Genomic DNA, 18243 nt, shown 5'->3' with positions numbered 1-18243 from the left:
CTTATATCTTAGTGAGGACACGTCATAGATATAATGCATTCCCTAGCCCCTTACCCTAAACTTAACTGTCACAACTAAGTGTCTGACCCTAAACATTAACACTAAAACCAAGTCTTAACCCTGAAAAAGCCCTTTAACGTCATGGGGAGCAGACAAAATGTCCTGACGCACACACACACACACACACACGCACACACACACACACACATACCTCTGTCATAAAGGAAGGAATGTTAAGTAATGTAACCAATCCTTTATTAAATGCATATTATGACCAGCATAAGCACTGCAGCATTTTATACTAATAATATAAAATTCCAGCTTTAAGCTTTCAGTTCAGACTGAGCTGTCTGTGATTATACTGCTCTGACTCACTCTGTACCATGGTCAGTCCACCAGTGCAGCTTTGAACACGTTAATCAAGCTGAGCAAAGAGATTCAGCGATATTACAAACACTGTTCGACCCATGTCTGATCGTTTAACGTGTATATGTATATACACACATATATATGTATATATATGTATATATATATATATATATATATACATATACATATATGTATATATGTATATATATATATATACATATATATACATATATATATATATATATGTATATATGTATATATATATATACATATATATATACATATACATATATATATACATATATATATATATATATATATATATACATATATATATGTATATATATGTATATATATATATATATATATATATATATATATATATATATATATATATATATATATATATATATATATATATATATATATATATAAAATACCTGATTACAATATTGCCAAGAAGCTTTGTGTGATGAGGCAGCAGTTTTCTTCATATCTCCAGAAGCTACTATAAAATGCATGGTTTGATGTAAACTTCACTTCAAACTATCTTCAAGTTCTTCATTGAAGATTCCAGAGTCTGGAAGAAGACAGTGAAACACATATGACTGTGAAAACATCCTGTCGACAGGTTACTATCACACAAATAATATTTGAACGATCAAAACAGGTCTATATGTACAACTTTCTATGTGTGCATTACCTTGACATCCCAGATGCCCATTCCACCATCCATACCGGTGGTGCAGAACGTAGTGCACTGGTTACGTCCTCCTTCCAGCACTGAGATTTGGCTGAAATGTAGTTTGAGAAACTCAAAGTCAGTGTAAAAACATGACATGACATGCACAAAATTTCCTGTTTTAACCCTTAGTGCTCACACGGCACGAACCCTTGGTAAATTGTTGTGGGAATAATACACAACTCCTTATATGGACATCCTGGGTGTGGGTGTGTTTATAGGTCTCATATTCAGGCTTCAAAATAAATGTTGTTTGTTGTTGATTCATTTTACATCGCATTTTTAGCAGGGATATAAAGTAGCAATAATTGTGCACAAAATAGGCCGTTATTCTTTCCTTTTTGTTGATAAAAACGAGCCAGGTGAACTTTGAACTGGGACGTATTTTCAAATTTCATAAATTCAATCCGATTTGAAACATTTTGAGTAGTTTTTGCACAGGTGTGTTTATATAGTTGGTGTATATTTAGGTTGTGCTGAAAAAAGGATATAAGACACTCTATATTGTGCATTCTTATAGCCTCTGTACATACTGCATGTTTAAACATAGTAATGGAAAACAGCAGCCGAAATGCTCTGTGTTCAAAGGGTTAACCTACATGACGTCAACCATGCGTTTATTTAAACGTCCAGTGTGTCAAATTTAGCAGCATCTGTGAAGCAACAAAACTCAGAAGATGTTTATTTTGTCCATCGTGGGCTATTGTAAAAACACACTGGTCCAGAATGGCAGCCTATGCTGACCAGGCTGATATAAACATAACATTTTGAGTAGAATTGTTTTATCTTCAATTTGTTTCAACTTCAAACGCAAATGATTTCATCTTAATTTTACACACTGGACCTTTAAATTTTGTGTGTATTTTTTTCACAACAGGATCCTTTGTGGAACCTGGAGGTTGAGTTCCTTAAGAGGCTTTAACAGCACTGAGTCTCATGTTATGTGCAAACCAGTGTCTTTGTATTTACAAAAAAATAAAGGCATTGAACTCCATTGTCTTATTTCATACATGTGCCCCATTTTGCTATGTATTGTGTTATACAATTCAGCCTTAAAGCTGCATTGCATACATTTTAAATATAAATGAATGTCTGCTGCATTCAAACAATTGTCCAGTGAGTTCACACACAAACTCTTGTAAAAGTTAATTCCATTTGCATTAACAGAAACAAAATGATTATATCAAATATAAGACAAAAAGCCATAAAAGGACCTTAGTCCTGCATGAAGGTTAAAAACATTAACCTCCAGCTCTTACCTGATGCTGTTCTTGTGCAGGGTGTTCAGGTTCTTGTCGGTGCTCTGGTTCTCTGAGGCCCGGCGGTCCAGGTTCTGGAAGCGTTCCCTGGCACTGATGCCCTTCTGGGCCGCCTGCTTAGGAACATCCAACTTGCCACCAAATGTTAGGCTGGCTTTGGCGGTGTCGTACACAAACAGCACCGGGTAACAGTCGTGGCCCTGCAGGTACACAGCAATAACAAAGACACATGAAGCAGTGATTACTGCACTTTGTGATTTGTGCTTGTTGTATGATCATCGATAAAGTTCTATATATATGTGTGTATTTTTGATTGACTTTAATTGCTTTTAAAGCACATTTACGGTCACAAAAATGCACAATACTCACAGCTGCAACTAAGCTGTTCTCAGTAATGAAGGTGACACACAGAAGAGGAAGTGTCTCTGAGCTCAGACTGTTCACCCTGAGGAAGTCACAACAAACAAAGGTCAGAGTGGACATGGACACACACACACACACACACGATGTGCTGACCAAGCCCTCTCTTACGTTCCGGTCTTGCCTCCCTCTGCGACAGACACAGTGGAATCGTGGGAGGTCCATGCCAGGCGGGTGCCGGAGTGTGAGAAGCACACGCTGTGCACCCAACCCCCGCCTCCTCCTGAACTTTGATCCGCAGCTCCAGATCCACCTGACTCAAACATCATCTCGCCAAATGGCATCTTGCTTCCCCATGGAGTGGGTCCAGGTTTCTCCTCCACTTCCTTAATGTAGGCCGAGAACACCCTGAGGATGAGTTAAAGGCTATTGCTCGATGTGGACACATACAGTCAGTTTAGATAGATGCAAGTTTGGTTTTAATTAGTTAATATTGAATGTGTCAATGTATATGTATTGCACGTATTCGTATTTGCAAAATAAATACAGGATAGATGAGGAAATGTCTATAAAGACCTGAGATGAATGAAACAGAATAGAGCTGCTCCTCTTTTTTACTGATACCTGCATTTGAAGTCACAGGATCCAGCGGCCAGCAGGACGTTGTTGGGATGCCAGTCCAGACTCAGAATGGTGGACCGGATTGGCTTCTTGATGTGCTTACACACCCACCTATAAAGGGACCACACAGATTACTAAACTGAGCTCCAAATTTGGTTCTGGATGCTCAAACGTCCTCTAAAACCTCACCAGTCATTTTCCTGCTCAAAGTAGCAAATGGAGATGAGGCGAGAGCCACTGCCGACGGCAAACTTGTTCTCTCTTGGAGACCACTTGACACAGCGGGCAGCACGATTGATCCTGAGGATGACCAAGGTGGGCTTCCAGGTGCCCTCTTTAAGGGTCCACACGTAAGCGTTACGGTCTGCTCCACAAGTAACTATGCGGTTACTGTCTGGAGCCCAGTCAATGCCTGCAGGAGAGAGGTAAACTCTTACTGACGTTTTATCACCCCATGATAAAGGAGCTGGGACACAATCTTATTTATATAAAGGTAGACAAAGAGACAAGTCACCTTCTACATCAGGTAAATACCAACTGCAGGATGTTCATGCATTGCAAGACCTGTAGCCATGTAGCCAACTGCCACCACCACTGTGGAAAACCACTGGACAGAACGACATGGCATGGCCACAGGAAGCAATCACTGCCCCTCAGAATCAACCGACGCGAACCAAGAATTTTAACTATAACTAAAAAGTATTAGAGTATGAATGTTTTTGCACAAATTAACTGACATTCCAAAGTACCAAACAATTCCTTTAAATGGTCACCCTCGGTTATCGGGTTAGAAATGAACAGGAGAGAATGACATGGATTTAATTCTCAAACTAAATATCACTTGACATCAAAAAAGGAGAGACCATGTGTTTTCCAAACCAGACTTTATCAACCATTGACTGTAGAGAAAAATGGACATAGTGCAAAATGAATTCCCATTCGGTAGATTTGAGTTTGATTGATGCAATGACAGTTTTTGCAATTTTGTCAATCGCACTGGTGTCCACATATTGTAGGTGACCTACTTTGTCATCTAATTTCCTTTGAACGGGACTTTTCTTTTCCATATTCTATTAGAGAAGACCTAAAACTAGAGATTGAGAATATTAATTGGTCAGAACAGTTTATGTATATATAACAGACTATATATATCAAGTAGACACCTTTTCCTCATTTTCACTTCCATTCAAAGTGGTGTCACCCCCTGGTGGAAGACTGCTACTTCCATCCTACTTCCTAGACTTCACTTTACAAACCAGAAGATTTTAACTGATATCTTTGCAACTTCTATCCATGGAGGGTAAGAGTCTCACCTGTCACCTGGCCATTGTGCTCCTTCAGCTCGTGAATCTTGGCCCACTTGGCACCATCTTTCTTATAGATGTGGACGTCATGGTTGTTGGGGCAGAGGGCAATCTCTGCGACACAAACACACATTTATGTTCCCTGAACTGTACATCAACATAGGCACATATGAACAGGACGTTCACTAGCATGAGGACAAAGTGCACAGTGGGACTGTGCGACAGGAGAAGTTTATGACGGGTGGATAAGCGAAGGGGAACATAGAGCGGCTGACTGAGTGCACGAGAAAATCAGAGAGAACTGGAGAACCACAGTGTGTATCTGCCTGTAGGCGGCTGACAGACACATGGTATCTTTAAATAGGAAAATGTGCAAGAACTGTGACCCTCCTCCCTTTAATGCTGTAACAAATCAAGCTCTGTTTTTCATTCAGCAGATGAGTCAGAAGCAGTGTTGGTCTGAAAGCAGCAATTTGGGTGCTTTAACGTGCATTTCTGGGATTTTTTTTCTTTTCTGCTTATCCTGCATGATGACTGAACTAACGTGTGCAGCTGCAAGTTGCGGGGAAACTGCAGCTGCATGAACGATGTGATGCATTCACCACAGCCGCCTCTCACATCCGCCTTGCCCAGAAACCAAAGTGCTGATCAAAATGGCCAAATATGGCAGAGTTTCCTGAAGCTTACTGAGCACAAGAGCTGCTCAGAAAGGCCCCCAGACAACACTGTTACAGGAAACAGGAAATACCTTCTCCCACCTGGGAGCCAATCACAATCCTCTGCCTATTACTCAACTTGTTCTTTGGCATGGACACTAGCTGAATCAACATGTTCCATGATGTCTGTTATTTAAGGAGTGTGCCGTTAAGAGACGATAGGACTGGAGGAAAAGAGGAAAAGACGAAGAGGGAGAGCAGACTTACGGGTCCGATCTTTGTTCCAGGCATGGCAGCTAATTGGTTCCAGGAGGAAACTGTGATACGCCATGGCCAATCAGATGTTTGTGACAGACCAGGAAGTGCTGAAAACAGTTATGTCCACAAAAAGAGAAGTTGAGATATTCTTAAACAAGAGTTACAAGAGAAGGCAAAAAAAAAGATGAAATGCACAGATCAGCTTTTTAAGGTTTAGTCAGAGTTGGTTTAAATTAAACGTGTCAGGGGTAAAAACCACAGACTTTAACTGAGACAAAGTCACTGAACTTATCTCACTCAGGTCGTGCTAATGAAATCCAGACGTCCAGAAACATGAGAGGAATGATACAGGTCGAGGGTAACACACATCCCACATCCAACAAACTTTACTCCTCACAGTTGAAACCCCTTCAAACATCTCCTTAAACTACATTTAAAAAGCTCAAGAAGCAGAGCTGCTTGTTGCATACTTCCTAGTTTCTCTTGAAAATGCATTACACATACAAAGTGTGTGTGTGGTTGAATGTGTGAGTATGACATGTCTAAATGCACTCAGTCAACTGTTAAATATTTTCTAGACGACTTACCCTGGGGTCAGACAGAGATGAATGGATAAAGAGCTGCAGAGATGAATAGAGAGAAAGAGGAGAGAGGGAAGAGGGTTTTCAGCTCGCGGACTCTGGCCAGTCAACGCGAACGCCAACGACAGAGTGAGCTCAGGAAGAGAGACGCTGAGCTTCAGAGAGGGAGGAGAGGTCAGAGGGGGAAGTAGAGGAGGGTACAGTGAAGCTCTGAAGGGGGAGACATGCAGGAAGTTAAAGCCCAGGGTGGAAAAGTACGAGTGTAACATTCTTGAAGAATGTGAGGGACTGGAATTCAAAACTTTAAAATAAACAGCAGGGGAAAGTACGAGTTTTGTCCACAGTTAAACCAGTGAGGGTGGAGCAAGAGCACAATACAATGTTCTGCAAAAAGGAGGAGGTGGAAACACGGGGAAGTGGGGGGGATATGAAGCATGAAAGACAGACAAAAAGGGGAGGGACATGGTCACTTCTGCATAAAGAAAGAGGAACAAGGAAAAGGGGAGGGAAGAAAACTAAACTGCTAAAGGGGGTGGGGAGGGAAGTGTCAGGAGAATACTTGTATGGTAGATTTCTCCTTCATGTTCTTGTCTCATACCTCTGTATTTTGACAAGTTAAGATTATACCAAACCACACATTTAGGACATTCTAAAGTGATGGATGTTTCAGTAAAGAGCTTATTTCTTATTATTAGATTATAATGGATTTCGAGGCACACTTTTAAATTATTGTCCTTATTTCATGAGTATGAGAGATCTTAATGTCATAATATGAATCAATTTAGGTGACCTGGTCCAGTTGTTTATTATTTTTTTTGTTCAATTTAAGGGTAAATTCTCCTTGAACTTAGATAATGAAATATATTCAACTTCCTCCATTGGCCTTATTAAAAATTAAAATAAGGCCAATGCAGTAATTTTGACTTGCTACTTTAAGTTTTTTTTTTAAACTTTTTGTAAGAGGGTCACTGTAGTTTTACTGAGAACTAAGGCAACAAAACAGATTCTTGCTGCTGGTTTTATGATATTCTGCAAAAACATAATAATAGCATCATCAAAGTAAAGATGCAAGACTGCATCTGAGTGCGCAATACAAATGTTCTACTAATGGACACATTTCTCAAGAACACAGCATTTTCATGAAAAACCTTAAGTAAACACATTTTTAAGTTGAGAAAACCTCTGGTAAAACAACCTCTGTAATGCCAAGTCCCAACTACTAGTGCTGCACATGCACTGAATGTTTTTAGGGACCATCTGCCAACTGTGTGAGAAGCAAACACAAAAGGAAGAGAACAGTCATGTGAGTTGTGTACTGTAAATGTATTTAATCTTTATTTCATGTCTACCTCATGACCTGTTACATAGAAATCCTCCATCTTGTGTGGTTTTTTAGTGTAGTAGCTATGGAGCCGAGTGCTGCCCAGCTGTGACTCCACACCGAGCTTAGACAGCTGCTTTCTCTCTCCAACATCAGATCCTGTACAGTTCTCTACATCAACCTGCAACTTGACCTCACAATATCAATAACCAGCTCCTAAAATCCAAACAATGATTCACTATGCTCCAGGAAGTAAACACTCAAATCATTCTGCTTCACTAAACACTGATATTAGGAGATCATGTTGGGGTTAATCTGAGGTGACGTACAGCCTGATTTTTGGATAAAACACACTTTTCTAGTGTTCAACTTTTGGTACAGGAGGTTAGAGAACATAAAAACACACATTTCACATCACGCTTAATACGTGTCAGAGGACCATCCCACTTTGACACCTGGTTAACCTTCATTTAAAAACAAAGCAAAACAAAAAAAATTAACAGTGATGTCACACGTCAGCTCAGTTGTGTGTATGTGTGTGCGTCATGTATGCATGTTTGTGTATTTTAGTGTATGTGAGAGTGTGAGGACACACCCACAAGAGTGTGTAATGGTCTGATCAGTGCTTCAGCAGACACTCAATAAGGTGGTCAGTTATTTATGTTACTGGCTGCGTCGCAGGAGTGGAGGGAAGGTGAGGAGGGTTGATGACTGCTAGGGCGAGAGGGGGGAGGGAGGGGTCGCAGCGTCTCTTCATTCATTCACAAGATTCCTTCACATGATGCGGAGACCCTGGATAGAAGCTTCTAGACTCTGAGAACGCAAACACACGGAAACACGTCAGAGTTGCAGCCGAAGGAAAAAAAGAAGAAACACACTTGAGCACATTTTTACCTTGAAGTCCCAAATGGTCATTGCTCCATCAATGCCTGTGGTGCAGAACTTACGACAGTCCCTTTTGTCACCCTCATAGATAGACACTTGGCTAAGTAGAAATCACGAACACAAGGGAGGTTTAAAAGAAAAAAAAGTGATGAAACTGAAAAGTCAAGATATATTTCACTACATCTCAGAAATATCCCAACAAAATGACCCACCTACCACATTAACCCACAAATAATGCAACAAAAAACAAGCATGAGAGTCGCTGCATCCAGCAAAGCATTACTTAATTACTTAATAACAGATTAAAGCAGCACTAGGCAGGATTGGTAGAAAAATAGATCACTATTGAATCTAATCCCAGCATGTTAAATACTAACATTTTGAGAATGAAGCTTTGTGTCCTGAGCCGCTCCAACCAGATTTAAGTCATCATAACATAGCTCTTGAAGCACTAGTAGCTTCCACATATAAACAAATTTCCAGGTAAAAATGAGCTGTGATGGAGAGTCCTGTCACCACATTGATTTGGCATTTAAAATGACATGACATGACATGTAAAGCAACCAATAGTGCCGAAAGGGCGATATAGATACAACACAGCCAGATGAGTATTAGTCATCAAAAATGATGTGGATTTGGGGGGAGAACAACCTGTAAAATCCGATAGGAACATCAGAAATTATAAGGTGGTATATTTCAATAAACATTTATGTGATTACATCACTACGATAATGATTGTCTCCATTTCTGAAATGCTCCCATCATACTGACACATTAATGCGTTTACTGTACAAGTCCCATACGGACTATTTCCCTTTTGAGGTTGCTTTACATTGCGGTTACCCATGTCGAAATAAAAAGCTTTACACAGAAGGGATGTGTATATGTAGTGGCTTAGAAGAGCCAATATGTGCACCCTCTCATTTAGAACTGCCCTGTGATTGGTCAGTCGTCCATTGCCCACAGAAATCCAGTTATCACTTAATTTACATGATGCTTAAAGTTGATTAAAGAATTATAACTCAATTATGCCAAAAAAAGATGATGTATATGGCAGCTTTAACAAAGCATGAATTCCAATGCGCTTCAGTGGCACATACTGATTTTACATAGTATAAATACAATGTTGTGTAACTTGTCATCAGCTCAATCTTTACAAAGGATTATTAATGTATCTAATGTGTGATGTGGTCCATTTACAAAGGACTATAAATTACAGCCTCCTTAATGTAAAATCAAGTTAACTCATTCTTACAGCTGATAAAGTTACTAATCCCGTCTTTTCCTAAAATTGCATACGCCTCACAACAATCAACTGTTGAAATGGAAAAACAGGAAATGGAAACTAGCAGATTTCTATGGATTTAAAGAGTGTTGGAAACAATTTGCCTCAGATATTCACTACTAAAAAAATAACTCTTATCATTGTTACATAATATAATGGAGAAATATTAAATCTTTCATTTCAGACTGTGACCTACGTGATGCTGTTCTGGTGCAGTGTGTCCAGGGCAGTGTTACGGTCTTCAGTGGTGGCTCTCTTGTCCATGTTCCTGAAGCGCTCCATGGCAGAGATGTTCCTCTGGATACTCTGCTTGGGGAGGTCGAGCTTTGAGACGAACGTCAGCGTTCCACCATCGTCACAACGGAACAGCATTGGGCAGCAGTCGTGGCCCTGAGTGTGTAAGAAAACATGTTTGAAATGACATCTTTCTCACAGCAGCGCATTAAAATATATTGACAGAGCTCATGTGTTAATCTTACCGCAGCTACTAGACTGTTCTCTGAAACAAACATGACACTGAGGAGAGGAAGGAACTCCGTCTTCAGCTGTAAAGGACTAAACACAAACACTCTATGTAAAAAAACAAAACAAAAAAAAAAAGAAACATATTTTGAACAGCTAAACATTGAGGTGTCACAATTATTTAACAATGTGCTTCGACTGCTGCAGTGTGTTAGGTTACCAGTCAGAACGTGTTGACACAACCTGACCCGAGCTGGGTCGGGTTGTGGCCCACAGGTCTTTAAGCCCGAACCCACCCCAAAATTTGGATTGGTAGCCAATTGATACAAAATGTGTCACTTAGAGACATAAATAAAAACAAAAGTAATCTATTAAATGTTTGGTGTTTAATGTAATGAATTGCTTTATGAATGAAGTGTGCAAATAATTTGACAAAAGGCTCAACTCTTTTTTTGATGCTAGTCACCTAAACTCGTCCATTGCTGGAATCAAGTGATCGCTCCATTTGATCTCCGTACAGCATTTTATTCTACAGCTGACATAACATGGCTCCCTGACCTGATCAAATTGTGTTTTCTAGCCACTTCGTGTGGCTAAATTAAAAACTATTTTTAAATGTATTTTAGTAATCACAAGTATAACAGTATACATGTTGTAAATGAAACCCCTATTATGCAAAGCAATAAATGTACCTGGCAGTCTTAGAGCTGTCCACCACAGTGACAGTGCTGTCATGGCTGACCCAGGCCAGGCGGTTACCAGAAGCTGAGAAAGAGACAGAGTGGACCCAACCTCCTCCACCTATCACACAAAGTGCACAAAGAAGACAGATCCAGTTCATTTCAAAGGATTGCTGTCAAATGCAGGAGGATTTTTCACTATCACAGATAAAACAGATATACAGACCAGCTCCTCCAAATTCTGCTAACACAGCCCCAAATGGCATCTTGCTGCCCCAGGGTGTGGGGCCTGGTTTCTCTTCCACCTCTTTAATGTAGGCTGAGAACACCCTGGAGGGCAGGGTGGGATGAAAAGAAACAGAAAGAAAGAGGATGTGAGTAGGTTTTTAGTCATTTAATCTTCAGCTCTTGTCCCATATTTTACAATACACAGTGATCAGGGCATTAACCTGCATTTGAAGTCACAGGATCCAGCAGCAAGCAGGATATTGTTGGGATGCCAGTCCAGACTGAGAATGGTGGAGCGGATTGGCTTCTTGATGTGCTTGCTCACCCACCTGAAGCAAACAGAGAATCTTTTAATAGAAAATGAAACAAAAAAACTTGTCGTAAACTAATATGCAAAGACGTGTGCATTGACAGTGCAACATTTGTGGCACAACACAAGAACACTATTTGACTGACTACTCTCAGAGGTACAACACCTTTTTGGAATTAAAATTCAAGGACTTTTGACAAGGACTTTCCATGCTCAATTCCCACACATTCCAGCACCAGGACTGAAAATTCCATGAGAACAAATAGGCTTAAAAAAGCTCACAAAGGGCAAAAAGAAACTTGAACGTGTAACACTTCTGAACTGTGCTGTGACACAGAGTACAGTGAGCCTCATCCACCTTTGCTCTTTTCTTCAGTTTAAACAGACATGTTCACAAGCAGTCATCGTTATATTCATCGTTCAGGACTTACCAATCGTTCTCAGACTCAAAGTAGCAGACAGAGATGAGTCGAGCCCCACTGCCGACGGCAAATTTATTCTCCAGAGGAGACCACTTGACGAAGGTGGCAGCTCGGTTAATCCTGAGGATGACCAGTGTGGGTTTCCATACACCCTCCTTCTGGGACCACACATAGGCATTACGGTCAGCTCCACATGTCACTATACGGTCACTTTTGGGAGCCCAGTCAATACCTAACACACAGACAAGAGAAAGGTAATAATAATGATACAAACCAAAACTGAAATATCACTCAAATTTGAAGATGCATTTATTATATTTGTCCAAAATTACAGCAAATTGTACTAGATTTGGTTTGTTTTTTTCAATTTTTCAGGCCAACAATTAACAATTAATTACTTGGTGATTACTGCATTAATCATGATGAGGATGGTAATAATTGACTTATTTTTCACATACTCATAATTCAGGATCATTCGTGTGTCAACTTGTTTTAGCGTCTACACTTTAAGCCATTTGAGAAGTAGTCATGAGAACACAGGGCTGTTTAAAAACATAGAACTAATCATAAACACCTGTTATGTGTCCATTGTGCTCCTTCAGTTCATGGGTCTTGACCCACTGATTTCCACTCTTCTTGAAGATATGAACTTCATGGTTATTAGGACTGATGGCAATTTCTGCAAAACAAGGTGAAACAGCTTCACACAATGGACACACTGACACAAACAAGTTAGACCAGTTCCTATGTTTACGCCAAACACCAAAATAGAGGTCTCAGTGTGAATGCTTACACACGCTGCAAATTAAAGCTGCCAGAACATTATTTATGAAATTACTATCCTACCAGCAAAATATGTTAACAATGACATGGTCTGTACTCAATTCACGGTTACCAGGTAATGATATGTGATGTCCAGGTAGGTACATTCAAAGACAGGAGAGTTTGTCTGAGGCTTACGTGTCTTGTCGCGGTTCCATGCGTGGCAGGTGATGGGCTCCAGCAGAAACTGATGAAGGGACATCTTGCCTGGGTGTGGTCCTCAAGTGGAACTCTACGAAGTCACACAGCGAAACTTGTGATAAACAAATCTTGAAGTGGGCAACTAGCTGAGCTGAACTTTACCTACATCACCACGAAGTCTCCACGAAAGTAACCAAAAAATATAAATGGGTCGACTATCTCATAAAGAGAACACCTAGTTAACTGAAACCTCTACTGCAACGTAACCCTGAACAGTCTGCCCATTTATACTAACTAAACCCAGTCACCACAGTATAACACTGGTTCTACTAGCTAACGTTAGCCAAGCTAACACTAACCAGATAACTTTACCTAGTCTCTTTTTTTTGACTGAAAATGTGTTTCTCGGCTGGCTACCTACATAATTCCGTTTGTTTAAAGCTTTACTCATTTCACACTACTAACGTGACAAGCAGGTTAATGGATGTGCTAGCAAACAGTTCACCGGTTTGTATTAGAGGCCTGGCAATCAGATGAGGCATTTTAAAAGATATTTGACAATGCTGCTGTCCACCAGTTTACCCAGAGGCCTCTCTTTTCTGTACCAGTCACCGGGTTTTCCTTGGAGTAGATGCCTTTACTACAGGTGACAGACACGGCGTTCGCCGCACATTCCGCTAGCCCGTATGCTAACTCACCTCTTCTCTCCGAGTGTGCGCCCTCGTTAGCCGGCGAGCTACGTTACACTAGCGGGGGAAAGGTTGGATCGGGAGTGGACGTGAATTCGCGGACTCTGGTCAGTCGACACGAATTCGTCCAGGAATGTTGAGGGAATGTCAAGACGGCCAACAGGACACGACCGGAAGCATCCGGCAACTAAGTCGGCAGCAAAACCTGTGGTTGCCTGGCTGACAGCTAGCTTAGCACCATCACGCTAGCTATTACGTTCGAGTGAATAACCTCGTTCACGTCGAAGTCACTCACACACTAACCTCGACGTGTGTGAACGGGCGCCCCTAGTGGTTCAAGTAGAAAACAGCGCCATCTATTGATTAAACATAGATAGATAGATAGATAGATAGATAGATAGATAGATAGATAGTGAGCTATTCCATTATAGTTTAATTAATTAATTAATTAATTAATTAATTAATTGTTTGTGTTTACTGCAGTAAATATAACGACTGAGGAGAAGGACAAGACCATCCTGCCATTGACTTCTGGGTAATATGTTTTCTAACCAATCAGAAGCCTCCAATCAGTTGCACCTGGCAGGCCAGCAAATTAACTGCTGCTGGCTGCAAACATCAAAACACATTACTCTCTCTCTCTTTTTTTTTCCTGCAGTGCATGAGCCCATGCAACAAATGGAGACATTATCAAAAGCAGATGAGGCATTTCCTACACCTCCACCTTACTTCTTACCAGGTAAAACATGCTCATCGTGCTTAGAGTCTAAAACAAGCACTTGCCAAGAGAAAGTACTTCAATTAATTAAATGTGTTTTTCCAGATGAGTGTCAAACAAATGTGAAGATCTACCACATCCATTCACCCTTCAGTCCTCCACCACCACCACCTCCTTCTTTCTCCTTTTCCCCAGGAGAAGGCCACTTCAATCAGACTCACTTGCCTGTTCCAGGTGCATGCTTACTTTAAACTTGGCCTCCATTTTGGACATACACATCTGTATGTCCAGTTATCTTTGCCATTTAGCAACATGCTTTCCTTCCGACTAAAGTGTTGATTTTCAGTGACGATTCAGTGATGTGTTTATGTAGAGATGTTTGTCCATTGTAATTTAAATACAAATAATACTTTGCTTGCTACTTTGCTCTTTCCAAATATAAGTCAGAAAGGTAAAGTCACTGTGAAATGGAACAGTTTTTTTCCCCACAGGTTAATTTAAAAAAACAAAAACAATAAAAAAATCCATATAATTTCCAGTTAATTGTGAACAGCAATGTCACTCACTGATTACTGTACTACTGAATCAGTTCCGTTACCAGTTTTTCGGTCACAAGTAAAAATGCAGATACATTTGTGTTGACACACATTCTTCTAAATTCTGCACATAAATAAAAGAACCACAATGGTGTTGGCTGAAGCTCAAGCTTATTTTGCCTTTACCTTTTTATTTTTAAACATAAAAGTGTTGCAAAATTTTTATGTCTGTAGGTACAGGAATAATGTGCTACTTAGTTCACTGTAAGTAGAATTATGTGATAATTCTTTTAACCCTTTTTTGCAAAGTGAAAATGTGTTTTGTATTTTAATGTATAGGTATTACACCAATACATTATAATTTTTTTTTAAGAAAGATGTGTTTATGTAATATAGCAGTTACTTTATGCTATGCTTCAAGAAAATAACTATGCTCAGAAATAAGTTTCTTTGCCCTGTTATCCACTCTCCAGTGTCTGCCCCACCTCTATCCACCCCTAGGCCAAAGTTTGTGAGCTATGAGGTAGAACTGCATCATTCTCCGGGCCTGACCAGCTGCCCCTCCTGTCAGACACAGGTCACCACGCAGGTCTCCTACAAAGTAGGGACACACGCGTGGCTCATGTGTCTTGTGTTTGTGCTGTGCGGGTGAGGAGATTCGCTTTCTAATCTAGTTATGTAATCAACCAGAATCAATGACTTGCACACATGGACTGATGTATAGTTTGTGTCACAGGTTGGTGTTGGGATGCTGCTTGATTCCATTTTTTGTGAACCACTTCAAGGATGCCCATCACTCTTGTCCTCGCTGTGGACGGGTTCTCCACGTGCACAAGAAGACGTGCTGTGACTGACTTTGGGGCATTTGTGATCGCTGCAGCAAAATGCTTACATATGTATCAAAGTTAATCCAGATAATTACAAAAAAGATGAATTCATGTTTAAGTGTTTAAGAACTGTGAGTATTAATCTGTTTTTAATTAAATGTTTTAACATGTTTTTTGTAACGTGTATTGAATAAATGTTTTCTGTGACAATCTTCATTTAGTATTGTCTGTTTCATAAAAATGAACAAAAAAAATATCACCGAAAATCACCAAAAATCACCAAAAATCAGTCATTCATCTGATGATCGCCAATGGAGACACTTGGGATGAAGCTGAATTTTGTGGGGAAAAACTTGTATTAATATTTTGCTCTATTAAATAAAGTGTATATAATATAAGTATATACTGTATATGTGTGTGTATGTATGTACAGTGTGTGTGTAACTTATTTTAGTAAAAATATTCTTTAATAGAACATTTGTTTTGCGAGAGCCATTTTTGTTATTTAGCGGGAGGATTTAAGACAAGGTGATGGAGCATTGTTGTTGCTCAACTTGGAGGAGAGATGCGGTTTTTTGACCATGTATAAAGATTTGTTATTATATTAGTCTGCATAAGAAAGTTTTCTGGTTGGATTGAATTGTTCATTTTTTGGAACTTTGGAGAATAACTTGTTCACATGCGTCAGAACTTGCCAGCAGCACCCGGTGTGGCCCCCTTCTAGATCTGTGAAATGATGACTATATGTTAATTTTACTTGGTTTCTGATTTTACTGTTGGCACTGCTCAGTTGAGTTACACAGTTTAAATCATCAACACAGCATGTCAGTTAAGCCTGCATGACAGCATACTTTGTGTAGTGAATGTGCTCTCAGTGATAACACCATAGGATTAGAAGTCAAGTCTTTTTTTAGATCATTGAGCCTTAGAGCAATGGGCATGTGAGACACAGCAAAAGCCATCATTCCCCTCTCAGGAGGTCATACACGCCTTTTGAGGTGAGCCATGCCACGCCCCTCCCGCTGCTTGGATAGCAGAAGATGCTGTGAGCATGTCGGCTGTTCTGCTGTACAGTAGATGAGCACTTTTGGATCCCAGCAGCAGCACATGAGCTACGTGCTGTTCCCTGCATGGCCAAGGATGCCTCAGAGTATGTCACTTCCCTCAGTAAATTGGTTTCCTCTTCTTTGTTCTTCCAGCATTTTAGCCACACAACTGAATTCCTGTCCTACCTGATACTGTGTGTTGCCAAAATGCCGTTCATACCACCTGTGACGATTGCACGCTCTGTGTCTGGACTGACAGGGAAGGAGAGAGCTGTCAGCAGCTCTTCATCTACTCCTACTTTGGACAAGACGAGGGACCGAAGAGAAGACAGAGGCAGCTCAGTGAAGGAGAGACTGACTTTGAACCTTAAACAGCTGGGGAAAAAGAGCCAAGCCAGGAGTCACCTGACAACGGGAGCAGAGGTGCAGGCAAAGAGAAAGGACAGATTGTTGCCCTCATCACAAACTGACAGCTTCCCTGCATCCATCTCAGGGGAGTCTCTGTCCAAGACACAGCAGTCGAAACAAGGGAGCCAGAGTTTTGTGAAGAGTGAATCAGAGGTGAAGAGAAGGAGCAGACATGAGGAGGCGGCCCATTTCACCCTGACACTCACACCTGAGGCTGTTCTGCTGCTGCAGCGCAGGAACAGTGAGAGACGTCAGCGTTCAGCAGCCAGAAATGCTGAAAGTGCTGCGACTGCTGCTCCTGGAAATGCCACAGATTCCAGACGCAGAAGGGAAAACGTTTGTAAAAGGCATCAAACGGCAGCGCAGAAACAAAGCACGCCCAACAGCAGAGCAGCTGTGAGAAACACCAGTGTGGCTGAACTGGGAGACATAAGCTCATTTCTGAAAATCTCACTCCTGAACGAGCAACACAAGTATGATGATGTGGAGTATGAGGAAGAAGGGGACTGTGGTGTGGATGAGCGCGTGGTTTTGAAATGTACCGAGTGGCTCCGTGGGCTGGAGAACACGCCAGTGACAGGGGGGAAGAGCTTGATTAAGAGTGCACATGGTGTGAATAGTTTCTGAGGGTAAAATGAGATGTATGGAGGCCCAACGTTGGGGAATTAACTACATTTTCTATTTTTGTGTGGGCTACTTTGTGTTCGATGTTCTTTACTGATTATCATTCCTTAGCTGATCACCTGAATACTATAATCTTTATTACATTAGATTTGGACTCAATCACTGCAGGTTGTCGGGTTATTTGCTGGATTGCAGCTGTTCCACCTCTAGAGTCATAATGAGAACAATGCACTGCGGGTTCAAGTAACCAGTAATGTTGTCTTCAATGTGATTTTAAGAAAACAAAATTAATCCTACACTGATCTACACGAGCTCTCAACAAGGTAAATGATGCACTACTGTGTTAGTGTTTCAAAAATACTGGCATGCAATACAGTTTTTTTCATGTTTATCCAAGGCTGACTCTTTATTTTTATTTTTATGAGACTCACTGTGATGCATTTGGAAAGAAAACTGAGCGTGTTACTCTATTGGTGCAGCTTCAGACACAGAACACCAGACTGGAGCTCACAGATCTTTCTGTTTTTTTGTTGTTTCTTGTCTCTTCCTGGACAATATACATACTATTTAAAAAAATAAAATAAAAAAATAAAATCAACATTCTCTTCAAATCTTTCTGCCCTGCTGTTGAATTTACACGTGTGTCCATAAAATGGTTTGATGGTTTTGAAATGCATGTACAAAATGAC

The 18243-nt window shown here is 40.5% G+C and overlaps 4 protein-coding genes across 5 annotated transcripts; 2 read left to right on the top strand and 2 right to left on the bottom strand.

Annotated features, from left to right (window-relative positions):
- Positions 1-899: 899 nt before the first annotated feature.
- On the bottom strand, positions 900-6300 carry arpc1b (actin related protein 2/3 complex, subunit 1B). The gene is made up of 10 exons (XM_044028503.1): positions 6157-6300; positions 5579-5676; positions 4665-4769; positions 3541-3763; positions 3355-3462; positions 2902-3138; positions 2740-2815; positions 2371-2570; positions 1073-1163; positions 900-949 (listed from the first exon to the last, which is right to left on the bottom strand). Exons 2-10 carry the CDS (start codon positions 5640-5642, stop codon positions 911-913), a joined length of 1143 nt encoding a protein of 380 aa, XP_043884438.1. The 5' UTR covers positions 5643-5676; positions 6157-6300; the 3' UTR covers positions 900-910.
- A 1154-nt stretch (positions 6301-7454) lies between these two features.
- Positions 7455-13692, bottom strand: arpc1a (actin related protein 2/3 complex, subunit 1A). 2 transcript variants are annotated; one of them, XM_044028504.1, is made up of 11 exons: positions 13405-13692; positions 12704-12797; positions 12318-12422; positions 11753-11975; positions 11233-11340; positions 11010-11113; positions 10796-10904; positions 10121-10211; positions 9838-10031; positions 8366-8456; positions 7455-8284 (listed from the first exon to the last, which is right to left on the bottom strand). In XM_044028504.1, the coding sequence occupies exons 2-11, from the start codon at positions 12765-12767 to the stop codon at positions 8246-8248; spliced, it is 1128 nt and encodes a 375-aa protein (XP_043884439.1). In that variant the 5' UTR covers positions 12768-12797; positions 13405-13692; the 3' UTR covers positions 7455-8245. The 2 variants fall into 2 exon arrangements, with proteins under 2 accessions (XP_043884439.1, XP_043884440.1); XM_044028505.1 differs by having other exon boundaries at positions 10121-10196; positions 13405-13691.
- A 175-nt stretch (positions 13693-13867) lies between these two features.
- Positions 13868-15694, top strand: LOC122771536 (lipopolysaccharide-induced tumor necrosis factor-alpha factor homolog). Its single transcript, XM_044029161.1, has 5 exons — positions 13868-13930; positions 14054-14134; positions 14219-14347; positions 15123-15297; positions 15386-15694. Exons 2-5 carry the CDS (start codon positions 14065-14067, stop codon positions 15501-15503), a joined length of 492 nt encoding a protein of 163 aa, XP_043885096.1. The 5' UTR covers positions 13868-13930; positions 14054-14064; the 3' UTR covers positions 15504-15694.
- Positions 15695-16467: 773 nt separating this feature from the next.
- On the top strand, positions 16468-18152 carry LOC122770568. The gene has a single exon (XM_044027505.1). It carries the CDS (start codon positions 16607-16609, stop codon positions 17555-17557), a length of 951 nt encoding a protein of 316 aa, XP_043883440.1. The 5' UTR covers positions 16468-16606; the 3' UTR covers positions 17558-18152.
- The last annotated feature ends 91 nt before the right edge of the window (positions 18153-18243 follow it).

Source organism: Solea senegalensis, linkage group LG6 (genome assembly GCF_019176455.1).
Source record: "Solea senegalensis isolate Sse05_10M linkage group LG6, IFAPA_SoseM_1, whole genome shotgun sequence".
Classification (NCBI taxonomy): Eukaryota; Metazoa; Chordata; class Actinopteri; order Pleuronectiformes; family Soleidae; genus Solea; species Solea senegalensis.
The sequence above is the reverse complement of the archived record's forward strand: the minus strand, read 5'-3'. Positions and strand labels throughout refer to the sequence as shown.

Bases quoted from the DNA above. Each gene is read 5' to 3' on its own strand.
- arpc1b (XM_044028503.1), bottom strand. From the start codon at position 5,642: ATGGCGTATCACAGTTTCCTCCTGGAACCAATTAGCTGCCATGCCTGG. The intron at 4,770-5,578 runs GTAAGTCTGCTC...TTTGTGTCGCAG, and splicing joins CTGGAACAAAGATCGGACCC to AGATTGCCCTCTGCCCCAAC. The intron at 3,463-3,540 runs GTGAGGTTTTAG...GTCCCTTTATAG, and splicing joins TTTGAGCAGGAAAATGACTG to GTGGGTGTGTAAGCACATCA.
- arpc1a (XM_044028504.1), bottom strand. From the start codon at position 12,767: ATGTCCCTTCATCAGTTTCTGCTGGAGCCCATCACCTGCCACGCATGG. The intron at 11,114-11,232 runs GTTAATGCCCTG...CCTGCCCTCCAG, and splicing joins TCCTGTGACTTCAAATGCAG to GGTGTTCTCAGCCTACATTA. The intron at 8,457-9,837 runs GTAGGTCACAGT...ATTTCTACTTAG, and splicing joins CTGCACCAGAACAGCATCAC to CCAAGTGTCTATCTATGAGG.
- LOC122771536 (XM_044029161.1), top strand. From the start codon at position 14,065: ATGCAACAAATGGAGACATTATCAAAAGCAGATGAGGCATTTCCTACA. The intron at 14,135-14,218 runs GTAAAACATGCT...GTGTTTTTCCAG, and splicing joins TCCACCTTACTTCTTACCAG to ATGAGTGTCAAACAAATGTG. The intron at 14,348-15,122 runs GTGCATGCTTAC...TCCACTCTCCAG, and splicing joins GACTCACTTGCCTGTTCCAG to TGTCTGCCCCACCTCTATCC.
- LOC122770568 (XM_044027505.1), top strand. From the start codon at position 16,607: ATGGCCAAGGATGCCTCAGAGTATGTCACTTCCCTCAGTAAATTGGTT.